Raw genomic sequence first — 21047 nt, 5'->3', positions numbered from 1 at the left:
GAATTTACCTTCACACTAAGTTAATGCGCTTTACAATGAAAGCGAAGCGTTGACATCACCATTTGTGCTTCACTGGCCACTGAAGCCAAGCACATGGGTGCTGTATCTGTGAGAATGATTGATCACTATTATAGGCACTACTACAATTCACTTGCATGAGATATTACATGCCTCTGTATCAGACTTGTCCAAGTATGCAGCCAAGAGCGTTTCTGGCAGTGTGCGCAGCTTGGCAGTGTGACAGAAATGCTAGCAGCTGTTACGCCGGTGCATCTGGTGGTCGTGCGAAATCTCATGAAAGTGGTAGTACAGTTAAACCTCAATATAATGAAGTAGGTAAAATCAGCAATTTGCTTCGTTATATCAAAATTTCATTGTATAGAAATTCGACCTTTTATGCAAAGAAGTACAGTCACAGATAGATTTTTCTTACATAAAAAGGGGCTGCAGAATTTTTCAAATTATTGGGCAATCAAAAAAAGCTAATTTAAATCAGAAAACAATTCATTTTGATGAAATTGGAATTCGGTGACAAATGATACGGTTTCATGCCACGTGGACGATATCTTCACGTCGGCGGTACAAATTAAGCGAAGCCAGCCATGCTTTCGCGTGCACTCCGCCGTTGCAGCTGATAGTGTCGCCCACACTGGGACAACGCTATCATGAAAAGCGCTGGCAGTGGGGAGCAAATGCTCTGCCTGCCTCTCGCTCCAATGAGTCACCGAAACTCAAGATATGCAACCTCCAATACTAAACGCGCGCGAAGACAGCTTGCATGGTGCCACGCCGTCTCAACATGCCCACTTTTTGCACAAGCGGCTGATTACCTCTAAAGCAGGGTGTGCGGCTGTGTATATGCTCAGCCATGTTTACAGCCATGCGCAGCCACGGCCGAGATGCGTTCCAGAAATCGTAAAGTGCGCCAACTGCCTCCCTCTCCTCGTGCACACTTTATCGCGGCAATTAACGCGAGCTCATTCCCCTCAGCTTCCTTCCCTTTGCTCACGCGGGAAGGCGGCACTCGTGAAGCCACCATCTTTCTTGTTTCACCCTCACATAAAGTGCGCAGGGCACAACAGGATCTTAATGCACTTGGACTTCATATGGAACATCATGCGGCTCTACTTTGGTGACCATTCTTGTCACCCTGTGCATGATTTGAGAGGCGAGTATGCAAGCAGCTACTTGTAATTCGATCAGTTGACCATCTGCGTCCAGGAAGTCTCAATTTATTGTCTCGGAATTCGTTTGCTTCAGAAGTGAAGTTTCCTTACATTGAAATCGCATACAAACACACTTTGTTATATCAAGATATCAAGATGATAACAAACACACTTTGTTATCGTTTCTTCAATTCAATTAGTAAGTACAAGTCATTTCCCCTATGTTGTCCTTAGTGTCTTTGTTTGTTGGCTTTTCATGATACGATTAATAAAAACCAGGCCCCTCGGCTAACCCTCTTTCTTCTCGTTCTTATGGCGTTTTTCAGTGGTCGATCCGGAGGAGGATTTCTTGCTCCGTGGCAACGGATCTGAATTTCACTGGTCGATCAGGAGCGGGTTTGCGCTTTCTGGTGGTTGTTTTGGATCAACTCGCTCCGCGCCAGATTGCTTTCACTAGCTCCGCCACCAAGGTGCGGATTCAGGCGGAAATACAGTCGAACCCGGATATAACGAACCCGCATATTTCGAATTATTGGCTATATCGAACACACAGATTACCCCCTTGAAAATACGATGTAAAACTATAGGACAATTGCGTAGTATATCAAATTCCATTTTCGTCGGACATTCGATATATCGAACGCTGCGCCCCACCGTGTCCCCGGAAGGTGTGCTTTTCCCAAAGACATTCGTGTCCGGTCCTCAGGGGAAAACATTTCTGCAGTCAGTCAGCAGGCTCCTCCTCTTCACATGCACGGCCCTCGCCTAGCAACGCAGAGCCTTTCCCCCGTTCTTGCGCCCCACCGGCGCGAGCTCTCTCGCTCCTCCTGTACCGCCAGCGTGTGCATTGGGCAAGGCCATTGAAGCTCAACGAAGAGAGTGCGCGGCATGGAGACGCGGAGATGTTTCCAAGCCAAGCTTCCTGGGGAAAGGAAGAGAGAGTGAGGGGTCGGCACGGTCGCTGCCAGAGAGGGCTCAAAAAACGAAGCATAGCGAAGCGGCAATTACGTCCACAGCGCCTTCAACGGCATATTCCGCCGATCTTTTTCCACGCTCTCTTCTTTCTTTTCCCTTTGTCGTTCCTTCGCAGCCCCGCTGACTGCCGTTCGAACGTTGGTTCTTTATTCTATGAACAGGCTTCGCTCGGACAGCTCCATCTGCGCATCGCGCGTTTTCTTATGTGGACCTGTGTTTCAACATGCCGTGTGTAGCATGTATGATTGCGGTCATCTGGTGAGCTATGGCATCCGCGGACATACAAAAAGAGGAAGAATCTGGACTTTGCAAGAAAGTTTAAGGTAATCCGGCGTGTCGAGAACGGAGAAAAGTCCTCCGTGGCAGACGTATTTGGCATTCCGCGGTGTACATTAAGTACGTTGTTAAAAAACAAGGAGGACATCAAGCTTAAAGCAGGTGAGGAAAGTCGCTCGGGAGCGTGTCGTGTGCGCCCTGCTGCTTTTGACAAAGTGGAGAAGGTACTCTATACGTGGTTTCTTGAAATCCGAGTGAAAAATATTCCCATGGATGGCCCAATGTTAATCGAAAAGGCCAAATGGTTTCCTACGGCTTTTGCGGTGGCACTGGGTGGCTGCAACGGTTTAAAAACAGCCTTCATCACCTAAGGCTTTCTTAGAGAAAGCCTTAGGTGATAGCATTATCAAGATATTTCGTTACGTTGATGATTACCTGATTTTCTGCAATAGGGAAGAATTCGATTCCGCTGCTACCTCAGTAAGTGAGCAATTTAAACTTTATGGGGGAGGATTAAAGTTTACCAAGGAATTTTCTCAGCGACGCGTAATTCAGTTTCTTGACATTTCCTTAATCTTCGAACAAAATCATGTTTGTTGGCAGTACTCCCCAAGATCTTCGAAGCCGTTGCTAAACTTTCAATCCAAGCATTCCAAAGTAGTAAAAAACGGAATTGCCATGTCGTGCCTTAAGTCTTCCCTCACAAGATCCTGCATGCACAAAATGAGCGCCAGTTTTAATGCGCAGGTCAGGCACCTATTAGAAGCAGGTTATCCTAGTGTAGCGGTGGCCACTGTGGCTGAGCGCCTAAAGAAGTCTGTTTCGAGAGGTACGGACGTGATTACAGAAAGCACTAATAGCGAAAAAAGAGCAGTGGCTATTCCATATATTCATTCAGTGTTGCACAGGCTTAAAAAAGTTGCAAGTAGATATGATGTTAATGTTGCTTTCACTGCTCCCAATAAGCTAGGTAAGATATGTGCTGCCGTACAGAATAAAAAGGAGTGGGTAAAAGGCAAAAACCGAACAGATATTTGTCCAGCGAAACACAATAAGAACAACAGTTTTACTGACTGTCGTATGGGTGTGGTTTATAAAATTCCCCTTAGCTGTGGCCAGTTCTACGTAGGGCAAATGGGACGATGTATCAATAAGAGGCTAATGGAACACAAAAGGTCGTTAACCGGTGGATCGCCTTCTAACCTTTCGCTACATTGCCGAGATTGTAACTGCACGCCAGAGTTAGATGAATGCGCGATATTGTACAGGCACAAGAATGAGGATACGCATGTTATGGTAGAGGCATGGCATATCTATAATGGTGGAAGTGCGTGCGTGAGTCAGCCTTCGATTACTTTACATAAGGAAGAGATTAAGTGCCTTAACAGTTATCTCTCACGTAGACCGGCACGTGTACCCGTCTGACACATGGTGTTACCATTCCTGAGCATGCGCAGATGAGTTTTGTGTCTTCTTTCTTTTTTCGCCTCAGTGCTCCCTTCAGTTAATAGTCGGCATTCGTGTTGTCCACTTTTCTACTCTTGTGTCCTGTCTGCACGCCTCACTTCTTTTTTGCATAATGACACGCAAATATGCGACGTCATCAAGACACACCTGCTCAGTGGACGCACCCACAAACAAGATAGCAACTGAAACTTTAAGGAGATCCTGCATAGTGATTATGACGATAGTGCTAACTGAAAAAAAGAAACAAAGAAAAAGTGCAGTCCCCTGGAGCGATCTGTCAGTGAAAGGGAAGTGGGTATGGCCTCAGAGACGGGAGGATGGCACATGCTTTCTATTGACAGTGTGCACCTGTCGATCTTGGCTATACAGCAGGCCACTAGAAGCCAAGCTAGGCCAAACCAGCAGAAAATCCAACAAGGCAGCGTCCACGATCAGGTAGCATGGCTCGGTACGAGCGATTTAGTTTGGAAAAATTTAACTTTGGGGCCTACATTCATCTAAATATATCAGTCACAAGAATGCATTAGCTCTGTGGGAGCCCTGACGGTGCATGTATGAAGTCCGGTAGATCCATTATGTCAGAGTTTTCGGAGTCCGAAAAATCCGTCAGCTACTGGGTACCGCAATGATGAGCTAGGCTCATAAAATGCAGTCAATGTCCACCCAAACCTAAGTACACGAGTGTTTTTGTATTCCATCCCCATCAAAGTGCTACTGCAGTAGCCAGGAATCGAGCCCATGACCTCATCCTCAGGAGCAGAAAGCCACAGTCTATGAACCACTGCGGGAGGTCAAGCAGTTAAAAATACATGCAAAAAATGTACTTGCATTTCAGGCTGTGAAGACAATGCACATGAAGAAAAGCATAAATCAAGTGCAGCATGCCATACATGACGCTTTTAAAAAGGTTTCTTTTTTGCGAAGCATTAAACACAGCAGGTTATATATCTGCATACCACCACATAGCAAGGCTTATGCCCTTGAACTGGTGTTAAAGAGTTAAAGCAAGGCTTTGAAGAGATAGTAAAGGCAAATATTAATCCATACTATGTCATAGTATCGCTCTTAGATGTGTCAAGTGTCACTGTTACTTAGAAAAGGCCTTTGTGAGTGATCAAAATGGCATTGTAAACATAATACAGATTTAACACTGCCATTGTGATAAACATGGTATCAACTTGGAATAATGGTATGGAATATATGGCCCCAGTGTCAATTACAACTGGAATGCATAACATTCCAGTAAGCAACTTGTAGCCAACAACTTGAGCTCACTGGCATTTCACTCAAATCCACATTCACATCCACTAAGAACCGTGTACACTAACTCATGTTCACTCAATGTTCACACCTCTGGATAAAGTGCAGGTGAATATGACGACCTGCAACTGCCACTTTTCTGCTGTAACTACAAATTCAAATGCAATTAAGAGTCTGGCAATTAGCAAAACCTTTCCATACTAACCATTTCGCGTGTCTGCCAGAACGTCAAGGTTGAAGCTGGGTCCAAAAAACTTGGTGCCTTCCAGCTTCGGGCCTGCAGTCTGGGGAGTGCGGGGTGTGCCCACTGGAGACGACCCAGTAGCACACTTGGACCCAGTCGGATCACCGTTGTCCTCGGCCATATCTGCATTTTCGGGCCAGTGTTGTCATTGCACACTATGTCATTGTGACACATAATTTTGGTTCCGTGTGGCTCACTTTGCAACAGCCACTACCAATGAAATAAATAGGAACAAGTGGCACAATCTTGCGTGCCACTGGCATAGAAAGATTTCTCAGTGTCTAAAACATACAACTGCAGAAGAACTTTGCCGGTGATGAAATTGTGCAGATGCAGCCCTACCAGAACGGGGATCCAGCAGATGCCCTGAACCAGTCCTCGGGCTTGGAGAAATAACATAGTCCGTGGGTAGCATACTGATACGAAGAGGAAGCCCAATGCACAAATGTATTGACAACTATTTACATGGGGAAAAGTTACATAGGGAGAAGCTAATCGCACAGGCTGGCACAAAGGTCGCAGCTCCAGGAAACAGTACATCACCTCCTCTTCGTCTCTCTCTTGCGTGCACAGTCCTGTCCAAATGCGCTAGCAATACGCTGCTGTGAACATCTCAGCCAAAAGCGTGGAGCTCGCAAGCGGATTGCGGAGTCACCTTTCTCTCAAATGCTCTCTTTTCAGCAGAAGGCTCTGTCCTCACTCTCTTCTAGATGCATTATTTCGTCAGTGGACGCACTATTTCGCCATTATAGTTTTTGAACAGCTGCTATTGGCCAACAGCTGACATTTAACCGCGGTCGGTTACATGGCATAGATACCACGGCCGCTGTGGGGTGCAGCCATGAGCCCAGTGGCCAAGTGCACTGCGGCTCGCTGAGGACAACTACATTTGGCTTATGTTTAGCGCATTGTAGACACCAAAGGCAGAAGTCGTGGTGTCTACGTTAACATCTAAAATTAAATTTGAACTGTGCGCCATGGTGACATTTAGAAGGCGGAGCGTTGTGGGCGCACCACACTGCGCCATAGCCTTCGCAGTGCAAGGCATTGAAAAAGTAACGAGAGTGTAGCGGAGGCCATGTTTGATTGCAAACTGTGCTTCTGACAAACACATTAAAGTACTTTTTGCTGCGAAGTATTTCTGAACTACACTATTTTCCCTTCAAATGCCTTTCTCCACTTTGATAAAAAGTGGTTCAGGGCCCCTTAAAGATTAAGACAAACACAATGATCTGATGCTGAGGTACCAAAATATTCAGTCATTTGACAGAAGAAAGAGGTCATTAATAAAACTGCAGCACGCCACGTGCAAAGATCCAGCATTTGATCTTCATTAACATCAGAATAACAGAGTTACTTAATGATGAGGTCTTGTCTCGTTAGTAGTGAGTGCACAAACAAATAAACCACTCAAGAAATTATTTATATAAATGACTGATTGCCAAAGTGTAATGTCCTAATGCGATACTCCTGCTACAAGGGACGCAATAATGGATGGCTTTTAGTACTTAAGTTCAGCCATTTGAAGATCTTTAATGTGCACCCAATGCTCAGCCTACAAGTATTTTTGTATTCTGCCCCATTCAAATTTTAACTTAAACCCATGACCTCCAAGCTGAGCAACGGAACACCGCAGTTACTACAGAGAATCCGCTCAGAATTTTCATGTGCAAAAGCATACCAATCTGCAGGGCAGGAGAAACGTGCTCACATCTATCTCGCGACATGTCCTCACCTGAGGGCTTTGGCCGCTTCCTGTAGGTCTGCACAAATGGCGATGAGGGCAGAGATGCCGCTCCGGAAGGCGATTCCTCTGGCTTGTATTCAGGCAGCTTCGCAAACTGGGCCTTGAAGTTCACTTCTTCCAACACCCTGTTGGTGTGACACAGGCAGAAAGGAGAGGGTAAAGCAGTGATGGCAGTGGGAATGCTTAACAAGGGCTGGTGAGGCAAAATGAGCATATATTAAATAATTCCTCCATCAATCTTGCCTAAAGCCCCATAAAGGGGCCCTGAAATACTTTTCTAACTATATCATAAAATGGCCTCACTATCAAAGGACTTCCCCCCACAAATTTCCTGCTGCAAAATGTTTTTGAATCCTTCAAGTATAAGCGAAGTTAAAAAAATTAGTTTAAACTACGAGGTTTCACATGACAAAACCACGATCTGATTATGAGGCATGCCGCAGTGGGGGACTCCGTAAATTTGGACCACCTGGGGTTCTTTAACGTGCAGCTACATCAAAGTACACGGGTGTTTTCGCATTTCACCCCCATCGAAATGCGGCTGCCATGGCCAGGATTCTATCCCACAACCTTGTGCTTAGCAGCCAAACACCATAGCCACTAAGCAACCACAGCAGGTATAAGCGAAGTTAGAGGTAGCTATATCACTGATGTGCACCTTTCTCTATCCTTTCATCTCCACTAGCACGCAGGAAGCTACACAGGGGGGGGAGGGCAAGGGGGAAAGGCCCCACCTGAGAAGTTGCGCACACGACGCTACTTCCAGTTCAGGCATGCGCACTGCTTTCTCAAAATGGGAATGGTCCTCGCACTGCCTTGTGTTACCACACACATGGAGCTACATCACCTATAGATGCCCAATAAGAGCATGTGGTTGTCAGCAGCCAGAGGGCTCATTGCAGTACTCCATGGTGACTGCAGAATCTATGCTATGCAGCACGCCAGTACAATCTGAGGCCACGCGCAGCACATGCTGCTACGTGCAACTGTTGTATGTGGACCGGAAGTGCAAAGATGAAATACTTTTTCGGTAGGCTTCTGCAAATATAAATTTCTTAGTTCAAGGAAGAATCGAAGTGAAATGGAAATGAATAGTTCGAATAGTTCAAAGATTTGCACAAAACGTTGACATTTAAGCGAGATGTTGACAAATCCAAGAAACATTTGTTGCTTTTTTCTTGCACAAACAGAAACTGGTTCATTTCTGGAGTCAGTTTGTCTTCAAAGCGCCATTATTCAGATATTTTGATGAAAAAACGTAAGTTCAGCATTTCTTGCAACTCCAGCAGCACAGAAAATTTTTTTACAAGCTCTTACTCACTGTCGTGCTTAAGTCTATGTACCTATATTTCGATTGTTGAGGCCATGGGAACATGTTACATTTGCCAGTCATGATCACGAAGGCTTAACCTGCAACGACATGCACACAATTTTCGACCAATGACGACAAATGATGGTGCCAAGCGATAGGTTATGCCATTGCTGAGGGTGATCAGTTGCTGTTGCTTGTCGTATTGCCGGCTTTTGGCCAACCAGAAAATTTCTGGTTGTAGCCCGGAAGTCCACACATTGACTTTTGCCAGGGACAGTGTGACTGCAACAACACGGCAGCAACCAGTCAGTCTGCTTTGATCTGAATTTGCTCTTGCAACTTGATCTGAAAAACTAAATACTAAAATCAGCCATCACTTCGTCTCTTCTCAAGCTGAGGTCGAAGTATTGGCATTGTCTTGACATTATTATTGAAATCAATTGTTTGTTTTGATGCTTTTAGGCCTCAGACACCACCGTAGACTGTGCAAGTGTTTTGAGAAACTCACCAGATGGTGCCAGAGCCTTTCTCGCTGGCGGCCTGGTGACTTTTTTTTTTTTCAAGGTATTGCATCTATGTGGTTTCTTCATGACACAACGCGACAGCGTCTGCCTCTCGCATCATATGTCGCTGTCACTTGAATATTGTGTGCATGTGGTTTTGGATTCGGGAGTTTTCGTCTCGGAGTCTGGTGTCAAACTGGGGGTTGCTCTCCAGCGTGCGCCACCAGTGTGTCTCAAAATGGATAGCTGGCCCATGCTACTGAGGCGTCACATGCAGAATCTAAGCGGGCCCACACCATCGTCTGAACTTTCTCAACGAGAGTTGCCAACTTGGTGATGAGTACGAGGTCGGGAGGTTGGAGGATGGGTGTGTGTACTGGCTGCAAGAAATGCTATTGCATTTGAAATTTATCAAAAAGGGTGAACTCATTAAATACAACACTGGCAAAAATAAAAACTTCTACGCACTTGTCCATTCCATCGTTGACAGTTCGTTTGAGCACCGATTTCTTGGCCTCCTTGGCAGGTGGTCCCGCATTGGTCACAGGTGGTGGTGGCAGAGGTTCCTTTGCGGACTGCTGCTGCTGCTGCTGCTGCTGCTGCAGCTGTTGTTGTTGTTGTTGTTGTTGTTGTTGTTGTTGTTGTTGTTGTTGTTGTTGTTGCTGCTGCTGCTGCTGCTGCGGCTGTTGTTGCTGTTGCTGTTGCTGTTGCTGCTGCTGCTGCTGCGACTGACTTTCTTTCGCTGGTGTGGCACTGTCTTCCCTGGAAGCAGCACTGTCTTCCCGGTTGACACGGCCCTCTTCAGCCGTGGCACTCACCATTGGTGGGCACAGCGGCTGCAACTGACTAGTGTTGTCACTGAGATCTGTAAGGCAGGATGGCTCGGACGGTGAAGAGGACTGCGAGGATGATGCAGCACCACTGCTCTTGCGCTGGTGCAGTTGACCCGGTGCACGGCCCAGTTGAGCTGGTGTTGGTGCAAGCACAAATGGCTGCTGCTTAGGGCTCCCTTCTTGTGGAGCTGCTGCTTCAACCACCAAGGACGAGGCAGAGGAAGAGTAAATAGGCTCAAGCGGCACCTGGGGTAGCCGCCACTGCTGCTCATCCAAGCTGGATCGAAGTAGGCTGGAACCAGTCTGAGGACCTTCGCGAGGGCTGGATGTATGCTGCAAAAAGGGCAGGACAGTATTGATTTCGCCTCTCTAAACCATGTTAAACATACATAAAGGATCGCTGGGGTGGTATGGCTCACACAGAGAATATGGTATACAGTATGCAAAAAAGATGCAAGGCATGCAGACAGGACGCAAGAGTAGAGATGTTGACAACACGAACGCCGACTATCAACTGAAGGGAGCACTGAGGCAAAAAAAAGAAAGAAGACACAAAACTCATCTGCGCAAGCTCAGCAATGCCACGTGTCAGTCGGGCACATGTGCTGGTCTATGTGAAAGATAACTGTTAAAGCACTTAATCTCTTCCATGTAAAGTAATCGAAGGCTGACTCACGAACGCACTTCCACCATTATAGATATGCCATGCCTCTACCATAAGATGCGTATCTTCATTCTTATGCCTGTACAATATCACACATTCATCTAACTCTGGCGTGCAGTTACAATCTTGGCAATGTAGGGAAAGATTAGAAAGTGATCCACCGGTTAACGACCTTTTATGTTCCATTAGCCTCTGATTGATACACCGTCCTGTTTGCCCTATGTAGAACTGGCCACAGCTAAGGGGAATTTTATAAACCACACCCATACGACAGTCAGTAAAACTGTTGTTCTTATTGTGGTTCACTGGACAAATATCTGTTCTTTTTTTGCCTTTTACCTGCTCCTTTTTCCTCTGTATGGCAGTGCATATCTTACCTAGCTTATTGGGAGCAGTAAAAGCAACACTAACATCATATCTACTTGCAACTTTTTAAGCCTGTGCAACACTGAATGAATGTACGGAATGGCCACTACTCTTTTTTTGCTATTACTGCTTTCTGTAATTACGCCCGCCCCTCTCGAAACCGACTTCTTTAGGTGCTCAGCCACAGTGGCCACTGCTACCCTAGGATAACCTGCTTCTAATAGGCGCCAGACCTGGGCATTAAAGCTGGCGCTCATTTTGTGCGTGCAGGATCTGGTGAGAGGAGACTTAAGGCACGACATGGCAATTCCGTTTTTTACTACTTTGGAATGCTTGGATTGAAAGTTTAGCAACGGCTTCAAAGATCTTGGGGAGTACTGCCAACAAACGTGATTTTGTTCGAAGACCAAGGAAATGTCAAGAAACTGAATTACGCGTCGCTGAGGAAATTCCTTAGTAAACTTTAATCCTCCTACATAAAGTTTAAATTGCTCACTTACTGAGGTAGCAGTGGAATCGAATTCCTCCCTATTGCAGAAAATCAGGTAATCATCAACACAACGAAATATCCTGATAGCGCTATCACCTAAGGCTTTCTCTAAGCAGCTGTCAACCTTACTCAGGTAAATATTGCTAAGAATAGGGGCAACATGCGATAATGTGCTTTTATGACATCCAATTATTTAGCAGGCTTATATCGAATTATGCTCTATATCGAACTGATAAGAGTTTTTTTTGTGAGTTCGATATAACAGAGTTCGACTGTAATAGAACAAGAGAGACAGAGAGAGAAATCGGGAAACTGAATGAAGAGAGCAGCAAGCATGAGAGAAAGTAACTATGCTCACCGTCACATCACCAGCCTCCAAAAGATTCTTTGTCTTGGCGGCCTTGAGCAACCTTTCTGGTGAAAGCCCCCTGCAGAGTGCCTTGGCGTCTGTATACCAAAAAGAAAAAAGAAATTGCACATTCGGTAAAATAGAAAAGAAATGTACTGCTCAAGCCGTACAGCTTTACTTACACAACACTTTCAATACACTAATGTAAGGAAAGGACTCGTGATGCAAAACATTTTAAGGTCTTGGTGTATATTGTTCTATGCTTAACAAGATGGGCAAAAAACAAGAAATGCAGAATTTTCCCTCGCAGATGGGATTGTTTTCTTTAAAATAAGCTTTCATAATGAGAGTGGCACATCGTCGTTGCCATATCAGAGTCTCCGGCCAATGATATCAAGCACACAGAGGTGGTATTCTCAAGCGATCATCTTAGATACTGCAACAGCATCACTTTCGCAAGTCTCTGTACTGGACTTGAAGTATGCGGTCAACAGCCTTCCTGGCACTGTACACAGATGGTCGCATTCAGTGCTGAGTCAAGGAAAATCTCACAAAAAATCATGATAGTGCAGTAGAATCTCGTTACAACGAACTTCGTGGGACCGCCGAATTTATTTCGTTAATCTGCATTACCGTAGTACTGAAAAACCAATATTTTTATGTCAGTGATGTAACACAACAAAAAAAATTATGTACCTTTGCAGCAGATGTGCGTGTCCGTATGTACATAATAAACGAGAATGCTGGGCACAATTTAACTACAATTTATTGCTTGAAGAAGTCTGTAATGTTCTTCTGGAGAATAGACAGCAAGCACTGCAGGACGAACACCTCCACATCCTCGACCTTCCTCTGAACGTCTTCGGGGACATCCTAACAGTGCCCCAGGAATGATTGTGTCTTTTCTAGAGAAAAACTAAAGCATCTGAGCTGAAAACAGTCTCTTCCTCTCTGTGAGTTGATCCAGTAACGGCATCGTCTTCGTCACTACTGCAATCTTCTTGATCACGCCATTTATTCACAATGTCTTCGTTGGTGAGCTCCACGGATGTAGCCGCCGCGCTGTCACTGTCAATGTAATCATTGAAGGTCACCGCAGTGTCGATGGGCAGCTTCTCAGTAAGCTCATTTCACAGTTCTGGGTTGAGCTCCACTGTGTCCTCGCAGTCTTGTGGCGTAGGTGAAGTCTTTAAAAGGCCTACCTTTCGCCAGCAGTTGCTGATCATACTTACCTTCACGTTCCACCACGACCCTGTAAGCATTTCTGCAGCTTGACGGATGTTTACCTTTGTGGGCAGCTTCAGCCGAATACTGATCTGGAGGCGCTGCACAAGACTGTTCCGAAATGCAGCCTTCACACATCTGATGATGCCCTGGTCCAAAGGTTGGAGCAAAGAAGTACAATTCAGAGACATAAATTCAAGTTGCACATTGCTTGAATAAATATTGTTCGCGCTGTTCCCATTATGAATGTATACCAACTCGCCCAACTTTCCACTTTAATACAATATATTTCTTGTACCTCGGGCCGCGCTTTTTGTGAACCAGCGCTCATCCTGTGTCCTTTCACTCCATCGTCACCTTGTTCGCACTGTTCCCATTATGAATGCACATTGCTCAATCGCACGTTCACTATACGCATCGAGCAATTGTCAACGACGAGGAGAATTTTTCTGTCTTTCTTCTTCATTGTGTCGTCGAGCTGCAGCAGCCACTGAGTGGACAATTCTCATGTCATTCACACTTTTTTGTTGGCTCGGTAGTCGCAAGGCAACAAGACAACGTTTTTAAGCAGCGCGGCTTAGCAGACTTGCCAACAACTAGAGGCTCGAGTTTTTCCGTGCCCGTGGAGCTGCAGCAGAACTGAACCGATAGGCGGAGACATGATTTTTTTCCGCCCTGGCACCTGTCACCTTTGAAGTTCATTGTTTTATCAGGCAACAACTGATAAAAAAATGCCGTTTCATCGCCATTGAAAACGTCGTCTGGAGAGAAAGACACGATCTCTTGAAAGCACTCGTTCTGCCAGGCAACAGCACTCTCGGCGTCTGCTGCCTTTCTTCACCACAAGCAACCTGCCACGCAATGCCATTCCTTTGCCGGAAGCAGTAAAGCCTTCCGGCACTTGCATCAAAACTGGAGGTGTCCAAGGCGGCCGCAAACTGTAGCGCCTTCTCTTGAATAATCGGGCCTGACAAGGGCACATTGTTTTGTCTGGCATCCTTAAACCACGTGAGGACGGCGGCATCGACGTTCTGGTAGTTGCCAAGCCGCATGAGTTTTCTTGAGGGAGCCAGCTGTGACTCTCCGGCGCTATTTCATGATCTTTTCCCGATCCTTGAGCATCGTTGCCATTTTTGATGGGGGAATATCACGCTCCCTGCACAGGTCGACTTGCTTTCTTCCAGCATTCAGCTGCGTCAAAATGTCCACTTTTTCTTTGAACGAAAACTGGTGTCGCTTCTTTTTAACGCAGGGGCCAGGAGAACTCATTGTCAGCGAAGCCAACGCCACAACACAATCACAGCACCGATAACTTCGCAGCATAGAGTTTCCTACAAAAATTACTACAGTGGAATCTCGATGGTACGATCGCGGCTAATACGAATTTCTGGATGATACGAATTTTTCTGTGGTCCCGGCCGAGCCCCATTACTTTGCAACGTGCTAGAGAACGGTTGTTACGAATTAATTTTCGACCCGCGTCGGTTGATACGAAAATTACCGAAGATACTTTGTAAATTTGAAAGTGTGCTTGGCGAAAGCCAGAGGCTGCTGCCTTCTGCGCTCCACTTCCCTGGCTTTGCTGTTCGGTGAAATGGCCGGTCGCTGCTGCCGTCTGCGCTCCAATTCATTCTCTTTGGTGTTCGGCGATATCGCCTGTCGCTGCTGCCGCTTTCGTTCTGCTTTCCTGCCTTTGGTACCCGGCGATCTGATCAGTTGATGTTCCCGTTTCCGTTCTGCCTCCCTTGCTTTCGCATCTGGTGACATGTTTATTCGTCGCATGCGCATTGGCTCCTTGTTCTTCTGACGTTTGATGTTGGGGGAATCCGGCGTCCGCTGCCGCTTCCCCGAACCGCTTGGCGCGCAATCACTGGGCCGCTTCGGAACTATGGGTCTCACTCACTCGACTTCAACGAGACGTCTGACGAAGGAGCGGCGGAGCGGCTGCCACCGCCGACGCCCGCGCGCTCGTTATACCGCTACTTTGTGACGTCACTGTTGCTATGCGCAGCTGCGCCCCCGACCGGCGCGCCGGTGGTTAAGGAGGGGAGGAGTAAACTGCAAAAGAGTACGCATTTGGGCTGGTTGGTTCATGATTATGAGCAATAAAAACAGCGCTAAATGACGGGACGAGTGAAGGGACACGGACCCGCTGCTGCGCGGAGAGGCCACAGTTGGCACGATTCCAACGCACGGACGGACGCGACCGTGTGCATGAGCCCCAACCGACGGCAGTGAAAGAGAACAGCGCGCAGTTACGCGATTTCTCCCTCTCTCTTTTGGTGCGGTGGCGCGGACGCGGCGCCGGACAGCGCGGAGGCCGCAACTGGGCGCGAAGAGTTTGAAGCGGTGGCACTTTTGTTGCTTTTGTGCTTTTCCTCTTTTCCGCGTGCCATCGGACGGAGTGGCTGCTGTGTTTCGGGCCGCGTTCTTTGTGTTAGACGTGGGCGACGGCGAAGGACCACCACCGGCGACTGAAATGCTGCATGTGCTCGAAGTTCTGAGGCGTGCTATGGCCGCGGATGAAATCAGCGACGACACGTGCACGCGTTTTTATGGATTTGAACAAAGTCTGCTAATTGACCTGACAAAGAAAAAGAAGCAGAAGGACATTAGAGACTTTTTGTTCAAGAAATAAATGCTTTTTACGTACGCGTGCCTGAGTGAGTTCACCTCTCACTCTTTAATTCAGCTAGATTTAATTGTTTGGATGATACGAATTTCGGCTCATACGAATATTTCTCGTGACCCCGTGAGATTCGTATCATCGAGATTCCACTGTAGAGGGAACTCTGGCGCTGCAGTCATTGTACCACCGCGGGAATTATGGGAAGTACATTTGTCTGATCTTCGTGCTTGTGGGTTCAAAAGTTCTAGTTGGTTTGTATATTACACTGTATCAATCTCATTGTCGTAAATTTCAGCGCAATCTATGCTCTGAGAAGTGCAGAAGATGCCGGGAACACGCACAATTGCTATTAATTGCAACGACTGAGCTTGTCCAGGTGGCTAATCGAAACATGCCAAGCGTCTCACAGCACTGGCATGCCCGCGATAAATTCATAAGGGCGTTTCATTCGCTTGTCGATACATGCATCCATGGCTTAATGGTTTCAATATCAGGCTCCTGTGCTAGAGTTTCTGTGCTAGAGTTCCTGTGTTCGAATCCTGTCATCGGACAATTTTAATGATGTTTATTTAATTATTTATTATGCAATACACTGTTGAAAACGACGAGTTTACAAAGTTGCGAAGCTGTTTGAAGCCAAAAGGACGAAGTTTAGGCAAATCCATGTGCTTCCCATAATTCCCATGCTGGTACAACCGCTCCCATTGTAGCTCCCGTAGACACTAGCGCCAGAGTTCCCTCTAGTAATTTTTGTCGGAAACTCTGTGCTTCACAGCTCCTGCCGATCGCTATCAACGAGGTGACGCTAGGCCTACGATGTAGTAGGAGAGTCCCAACATGACCATATGCGACGCTCACGCTGATGCGGATGCTGCTGGGGCTGTACCCGTTGAAACGGGTTCCCCAGCATATGTCTGCTGCTGATGCAGATGATGATAGGTGTAAGCCTCAGGAATTCGGTACCGAAACTTCAACAGAACTTGGCAATAATGAAGCATCTTGGTGATTGCGTACGTTATTCTGAAACACTCGGTCATCTGAAATTCGTAGTACTGAAAGTTTTTTACATTGAAGATATAGGCATTTTGGCAGGGATTTAAAAAAAATCGTAAATCTGAAAAGTTCATTAATGTGGTGTTTGTAGTAACAAGATTTTACTGTATCTCCGACAGTTATTGTCAAGAATACCGCTTCAGATCGTAGTTGAGCACGAAATGTTGGTTCGACTTGCCTGCACCACTCTGAAGCAGTTAACAGTGGTGCATGAGAAGTTTGGAAATTGTGCAGCTTGATTTCTGTGGTGCAGGCACAAGAGGACACTTGAAACAAATGCTGAGGCGCAGACGTGGTGCAGGCATTGCATTTTAGCTGACTAATGCACATGAAGTGCGTAAGCTTGACAGCCTTAAATTGCAGCTATGATTGGCTTCTGAGGCATAAATACACCCTAATCTTGCATAGACACATCAGATGCATGTAAGCATGGTTTTAAGGGCGCTTGCACCCCGTGTGCGGGGGCGTCTGCTGTGTTGTTGCTTTGCACCTATACGCCTGCCTACACCAAGTCCACACCGGCGGTAGAGTGGGGTGCAGCAATATTGTTAGCCGGCCCCACACTGTTCCTGCGCCTTTTGAAATTAAAAGCATGGTTCAGCGGGTGCCATTGCTGCACTGCTGAAACAAATGATAGGGTGCAGCACCTCATAAACTTGTTCAGCTGGTGCAGCCAAAAAGAATAGACCTAAAATGAACCAACAATCTCAACAAAAACGTGCTCTGTTGCCATTTTGTGATGGCAATGATGCTGCATCTGACGGCTCTGGCATTAGGCTGTTGTCAATGCCTTGAACACAATTTGGTATCATATCCAATTGTAATGCGCAGGCTATTTGGGGACACATTTTATCTGAAAAAAGTGCCGAATTAGTTAGGTTCGAGGAAGTACATTAAGATATACAATCTTGCAAACCTCTTCAGCAGTTCGCAAATTCCAGTAAAGTGCACCATGGTGCAGCAGTGCCCCCTCACCTGCGTCAGTCAAGTTGTCACTGGGGGGCATTCGAGCTTCTGCACCGGGTGTAGCGGGCGACGCAACCAAAGCTTTAGAACTACGGTGTGACCGGGGACTTGAATCTAGCTTTGGCTCGGTAGGCGTCAAGTTCCCAGATTTCATGGAAAGGACACCTGCAATATGATTTAAAGTAGGGTTGCCGTTTGAGACAGCTGCACAGAAGCTGTGTTATAGAAAGACATCAGAACGCGTGCTATGCACATGTAGAACCCAGTGATTTAGGCCTGAGCCATGCAACATGACTCTTCGTGCCTTGGGCTGCATTAAAAAAATACTGTGCTTGCTGAATTCGAATAAGCATGCTGCTTCTTTTAACAATAAAAACAGGAACTAGTACTTGGGCACAACTGACTTTCTTCTTTTTTTTTTCTTTCTCCTTTTACAACAGAGTAAAAATTGGTTGCAGTGCATACAGCAGGCATTGCCAAATCCTGACCGAGAGCTAACCACCGTCGTTGAAAAGAACGCTGTACTATCCATTGCATCCTGCCGTAAACTTCTTTTGAGATGTGACCGGCATGGTTGTTGGCCACATCGCTGGTGTTCCGCTAATCTGAAACCAGCAAAGCCTAGTTGATCTAGTAGTCATCGACGAGAATTTAGCGGATGCATTGACTGCACTTTCATCTATCTGTAGTGACAGCATGACAATGGTTGAGATAAGGGTCGCAATTTTGCAGCAAGACCTTCCACTTGATTCTATTTCTATGGTTTAGAGATATTACCATTAACTTATACCAAAAAAATGAGTTGAAAATATCATGTCAGCACTCCATTAAAGGGGCCCTGAAACTCTTTTCTAACTTATCATAGAATACCGTCACTATTAAAGGATGCCATGTGATGCATCTCATGCCATATTACTTTATTGAATACTTCAAGTATTAGTGGAGTTATCGCACCAATGCACGGCTTTTTCTCTCTGCCGTCTCCACTAGTGCGCTGGAAGCTACACAGGGAAAAGCCAAGAATATTCTCCCTCTCCTCTGCTCCGTGTACGGAGCGGGGGCAAGTGCGAGAAGGAAACCAGTCAGGCAGCCTACAGCAAAATACGGTAAAACAGCTTGTTGCATCACTCAATGGCAGCCTCGATAGACTACACTACACAGCACACCGCTTCAATCTCAGAGGCCATGCTTGGCAGACGCAGCTAAGTGCAATTGTCATGTGTAGCCCGGCAATGCAAAGACGAAATTATTTTTCTGTGTTTTTGAGATTGTAGACATGTACAGTCACAGACTGTTTATTCGGACCTCACGGGGACTGCAGGAATGTCCGAAAAAGCAGATTATGAAAAAAGAATCCTTTATTTCAACGCACTTATTCAGGCTTGGCAGTAGGCCTGAAGAAATCGCGAATGCACCGTTGCATGCTGTTCCGTTTACGCGAAATCAAATAAGCCTAAATCTCGGAGAGGGTCGTATGGTCACTATAGGTGGCTGAAAGCACAGTCACTGCTTGTACACGCTCTGCACGCGACGGCAGCATAGCACATGGTCCATCATCTTCCGACTCAGAGTCATCGTCCGGCAGTGCAGCAGAAACCTGACGAATGATCTCGCCGTTGTCGAGTTCTGTGCATGTCAGTACAGCAGTGTCAGCACATGTGAAACTGTCAAATGAGACAGTGTCCGTAATCGCAATGCAACCACTGCGCAGGTCTCAGCAGAACAATTTCGGCATCAGTAGGGAGCACATCGGAAGGCGGCAAATCTTAGGCCTCCCGGCAAGCGCTTACCGGCATTCCCCAGCGCAGTCTGCGCGGGCACTGTCGGCGCCATTAGACATTTAACGCGATGTTTCCGTATGCCGTGTTGGATCACCGCAAGCCCGACACATCGCACAAAGCAAGCACCACCACACCGTCACGCTGACACCAGTCGCACAAACGAAAAATGTGGCCTACTTGCAGCGCCGTGCACGAAGAAAGAAATCAGTTGCTGGATTGCCTTGGCATGGCTTACTAAGCTGAGACCAGAACTGCTGTGGCCATGAACCAGGCAGAAACGATGATGATGAGCGGGGATTTGCAGTAGCGCCACTTCGTGGGGCAGCAAAGAGGCTCCGTTCAAAACAAAAATGGCGTTCAGCAAGTCCAACCGTGCACCAGTCAGAGTCGGTGCATGGTGCTCTTCATCTAGTTGGCTCAAGGAGTGTCCGAAAAATCAGACGAGAGGTTGCAAGGTGTCCGAACTTTCGGCAGTTGCTATACATCATGGTTTATGGGGAGAATGGTGGTGCTGTGAAGCAGACCGAATAATCGAGCATGTCCGAATTTTCGGAGTCCGAAAAATCAGTCGGCGACTGTATATGTTTCATTTATTTAACTTGCGATCATGAAATCAACCAATAACCTTGGTGGGTCCAGCTGCTTTCCTTGACGCTGCATGATGACATTGTGGAAGTGAAACGAAGCTACCTTTTACTGTTTTTGACACGAGTTGTAAATCCTCTGCTGCATGCAGAGCAGCAATATTTGGCTTGCATGTTCACAGCAGCCTCTATGACAGATTGTCAATGTTTTCTTACTACGTTCAAAAAGTGTTTCAGGGCCCCTTTAATATACTATCAAAATGGGATTTGAGAGCATCCAGAATAGCAACCCTGTTCAGAGATTGAGTGACCAGTTTTACATGCAGTCTACGCTCGTTACAACAGACCCGCGCACAACAGACTTTCGGTTATAACGCACCATATTCAAGCATTAGTTTGTTCTACCTATTTTATTAATGCAACAAAGTTCGCTTTTAATGGACGACGCTACAACGGACTATCTGCTACAGTGGACGAAATTAGCGGCAATTTCTTTCAAAATTGAGCATATAAAACGTACTTTTGCCGTGTCGACACGAGCTGACAACTGACACACGAGGGTCAGCCAACAATCACTGCTCAATATTGCGTGCGCGGGGGAGGAAGGTGGGGCGGAAATTCGGTGCCTACAAGGCGAGAGGGGGGGTGTTCTACTCCGGTGGCCGCTGCTTACGGCATGGCTGACGTATCTTGAAAGCGATCTGCGATGTGCACAAAGTGCTCACCCGCACAGGCGCTGTATCTTGAAAGCGATCTGCACTGTAGACAAAGTGCGTGCCCATGTGGACACCTTATCTTGAAAGTAATCTGCGATGTGGACAAGTGCACCCAGTGCCGGTAGCTTCGTATGTGCTGTGCTTTCGACGTTTATTTAGTGAGTTTATTTAGTGAGCGAGTTTAGTTTATTCAGAAGTGAGGCATTTTGGATATTACGGACTTTGGATAAAACAGATGTTTTTTGTCAGATTATCAAGGTCCGTTGCAATGAAAGTTGACTGCAGTCTGCTGTTGGGCTAGTTGGTACATATCATTTAGAATCTTACTGCAATAGTTAGAGCTGTTTCCATTCTAAATACAGTCGAACCCTGATATATCGAACCCGCATATTTCGAATTATTGGCTATATCGAACACACAGATTACCCCCTTGAATATACTA

At 46.4% G+C, this 21047-nt stretch overlaps 1 protein-coding gene across 10 annotated transcripts in view; it reads right to left on the bottom strand.

The window, feature by feature from the left end:
- LOC142582481 (protein capicua homolog) overlaps nt 1-21047 on the bottom strand; it is a 99824-nt gene that overhangs the window by 12292 nt on the left and 66485 nt on the right. For 9 of the 10 annotated variants that reach the window (XR_012828446.1, XM_075692253.1, XM_075692254.1 and 6 more), the window contains 5 exons: nt 17534-17689; nt 11662-11750; nt 9419-10116; nt 7124-7260; nt 5350-5511 (listed from right to left, as the gene is read on the bottom strand). Coding sequence is in view for 9 of the 10 variants with exons in the window: in XM_075692253.1 (XP_075548368.1) it covers nt 5350-5511; nt 7124-7260; nt 9419-10116; nt 11662-11750; nt 17534-17689 (1242 nt within the window). In the remaining variant the exon portion in view is untranslated. The remainder of the gene's footprint in view (nt 1-5349; nt 5512-7123; nt 7261-9418; nt 10117-11661; nt 11751-17533; nt 17690-21047) is intronic. The other variant, XM_075692260.1, reaches the window with a different exon arrangement.

This window comes from Dermacentor variabilis, chromosome 5 (genome assembly GCF_050947875.1).
Source record: "Dermacentor variabilis isolate Ectoservices chromosome 5, ASM5094787v1, whole genome shotgun sequence".
NCBI classification, from domain to species: domain Eukaryota; kingdom Metazoa; phylum Arthropoda; class Arachnida; order Ixodida; family Ixodidae; genus Dermacentor; species Dermacentor variabilis.
This window is presented reverse-complemented; position numbering and strand designations above follow the sequence as displayed.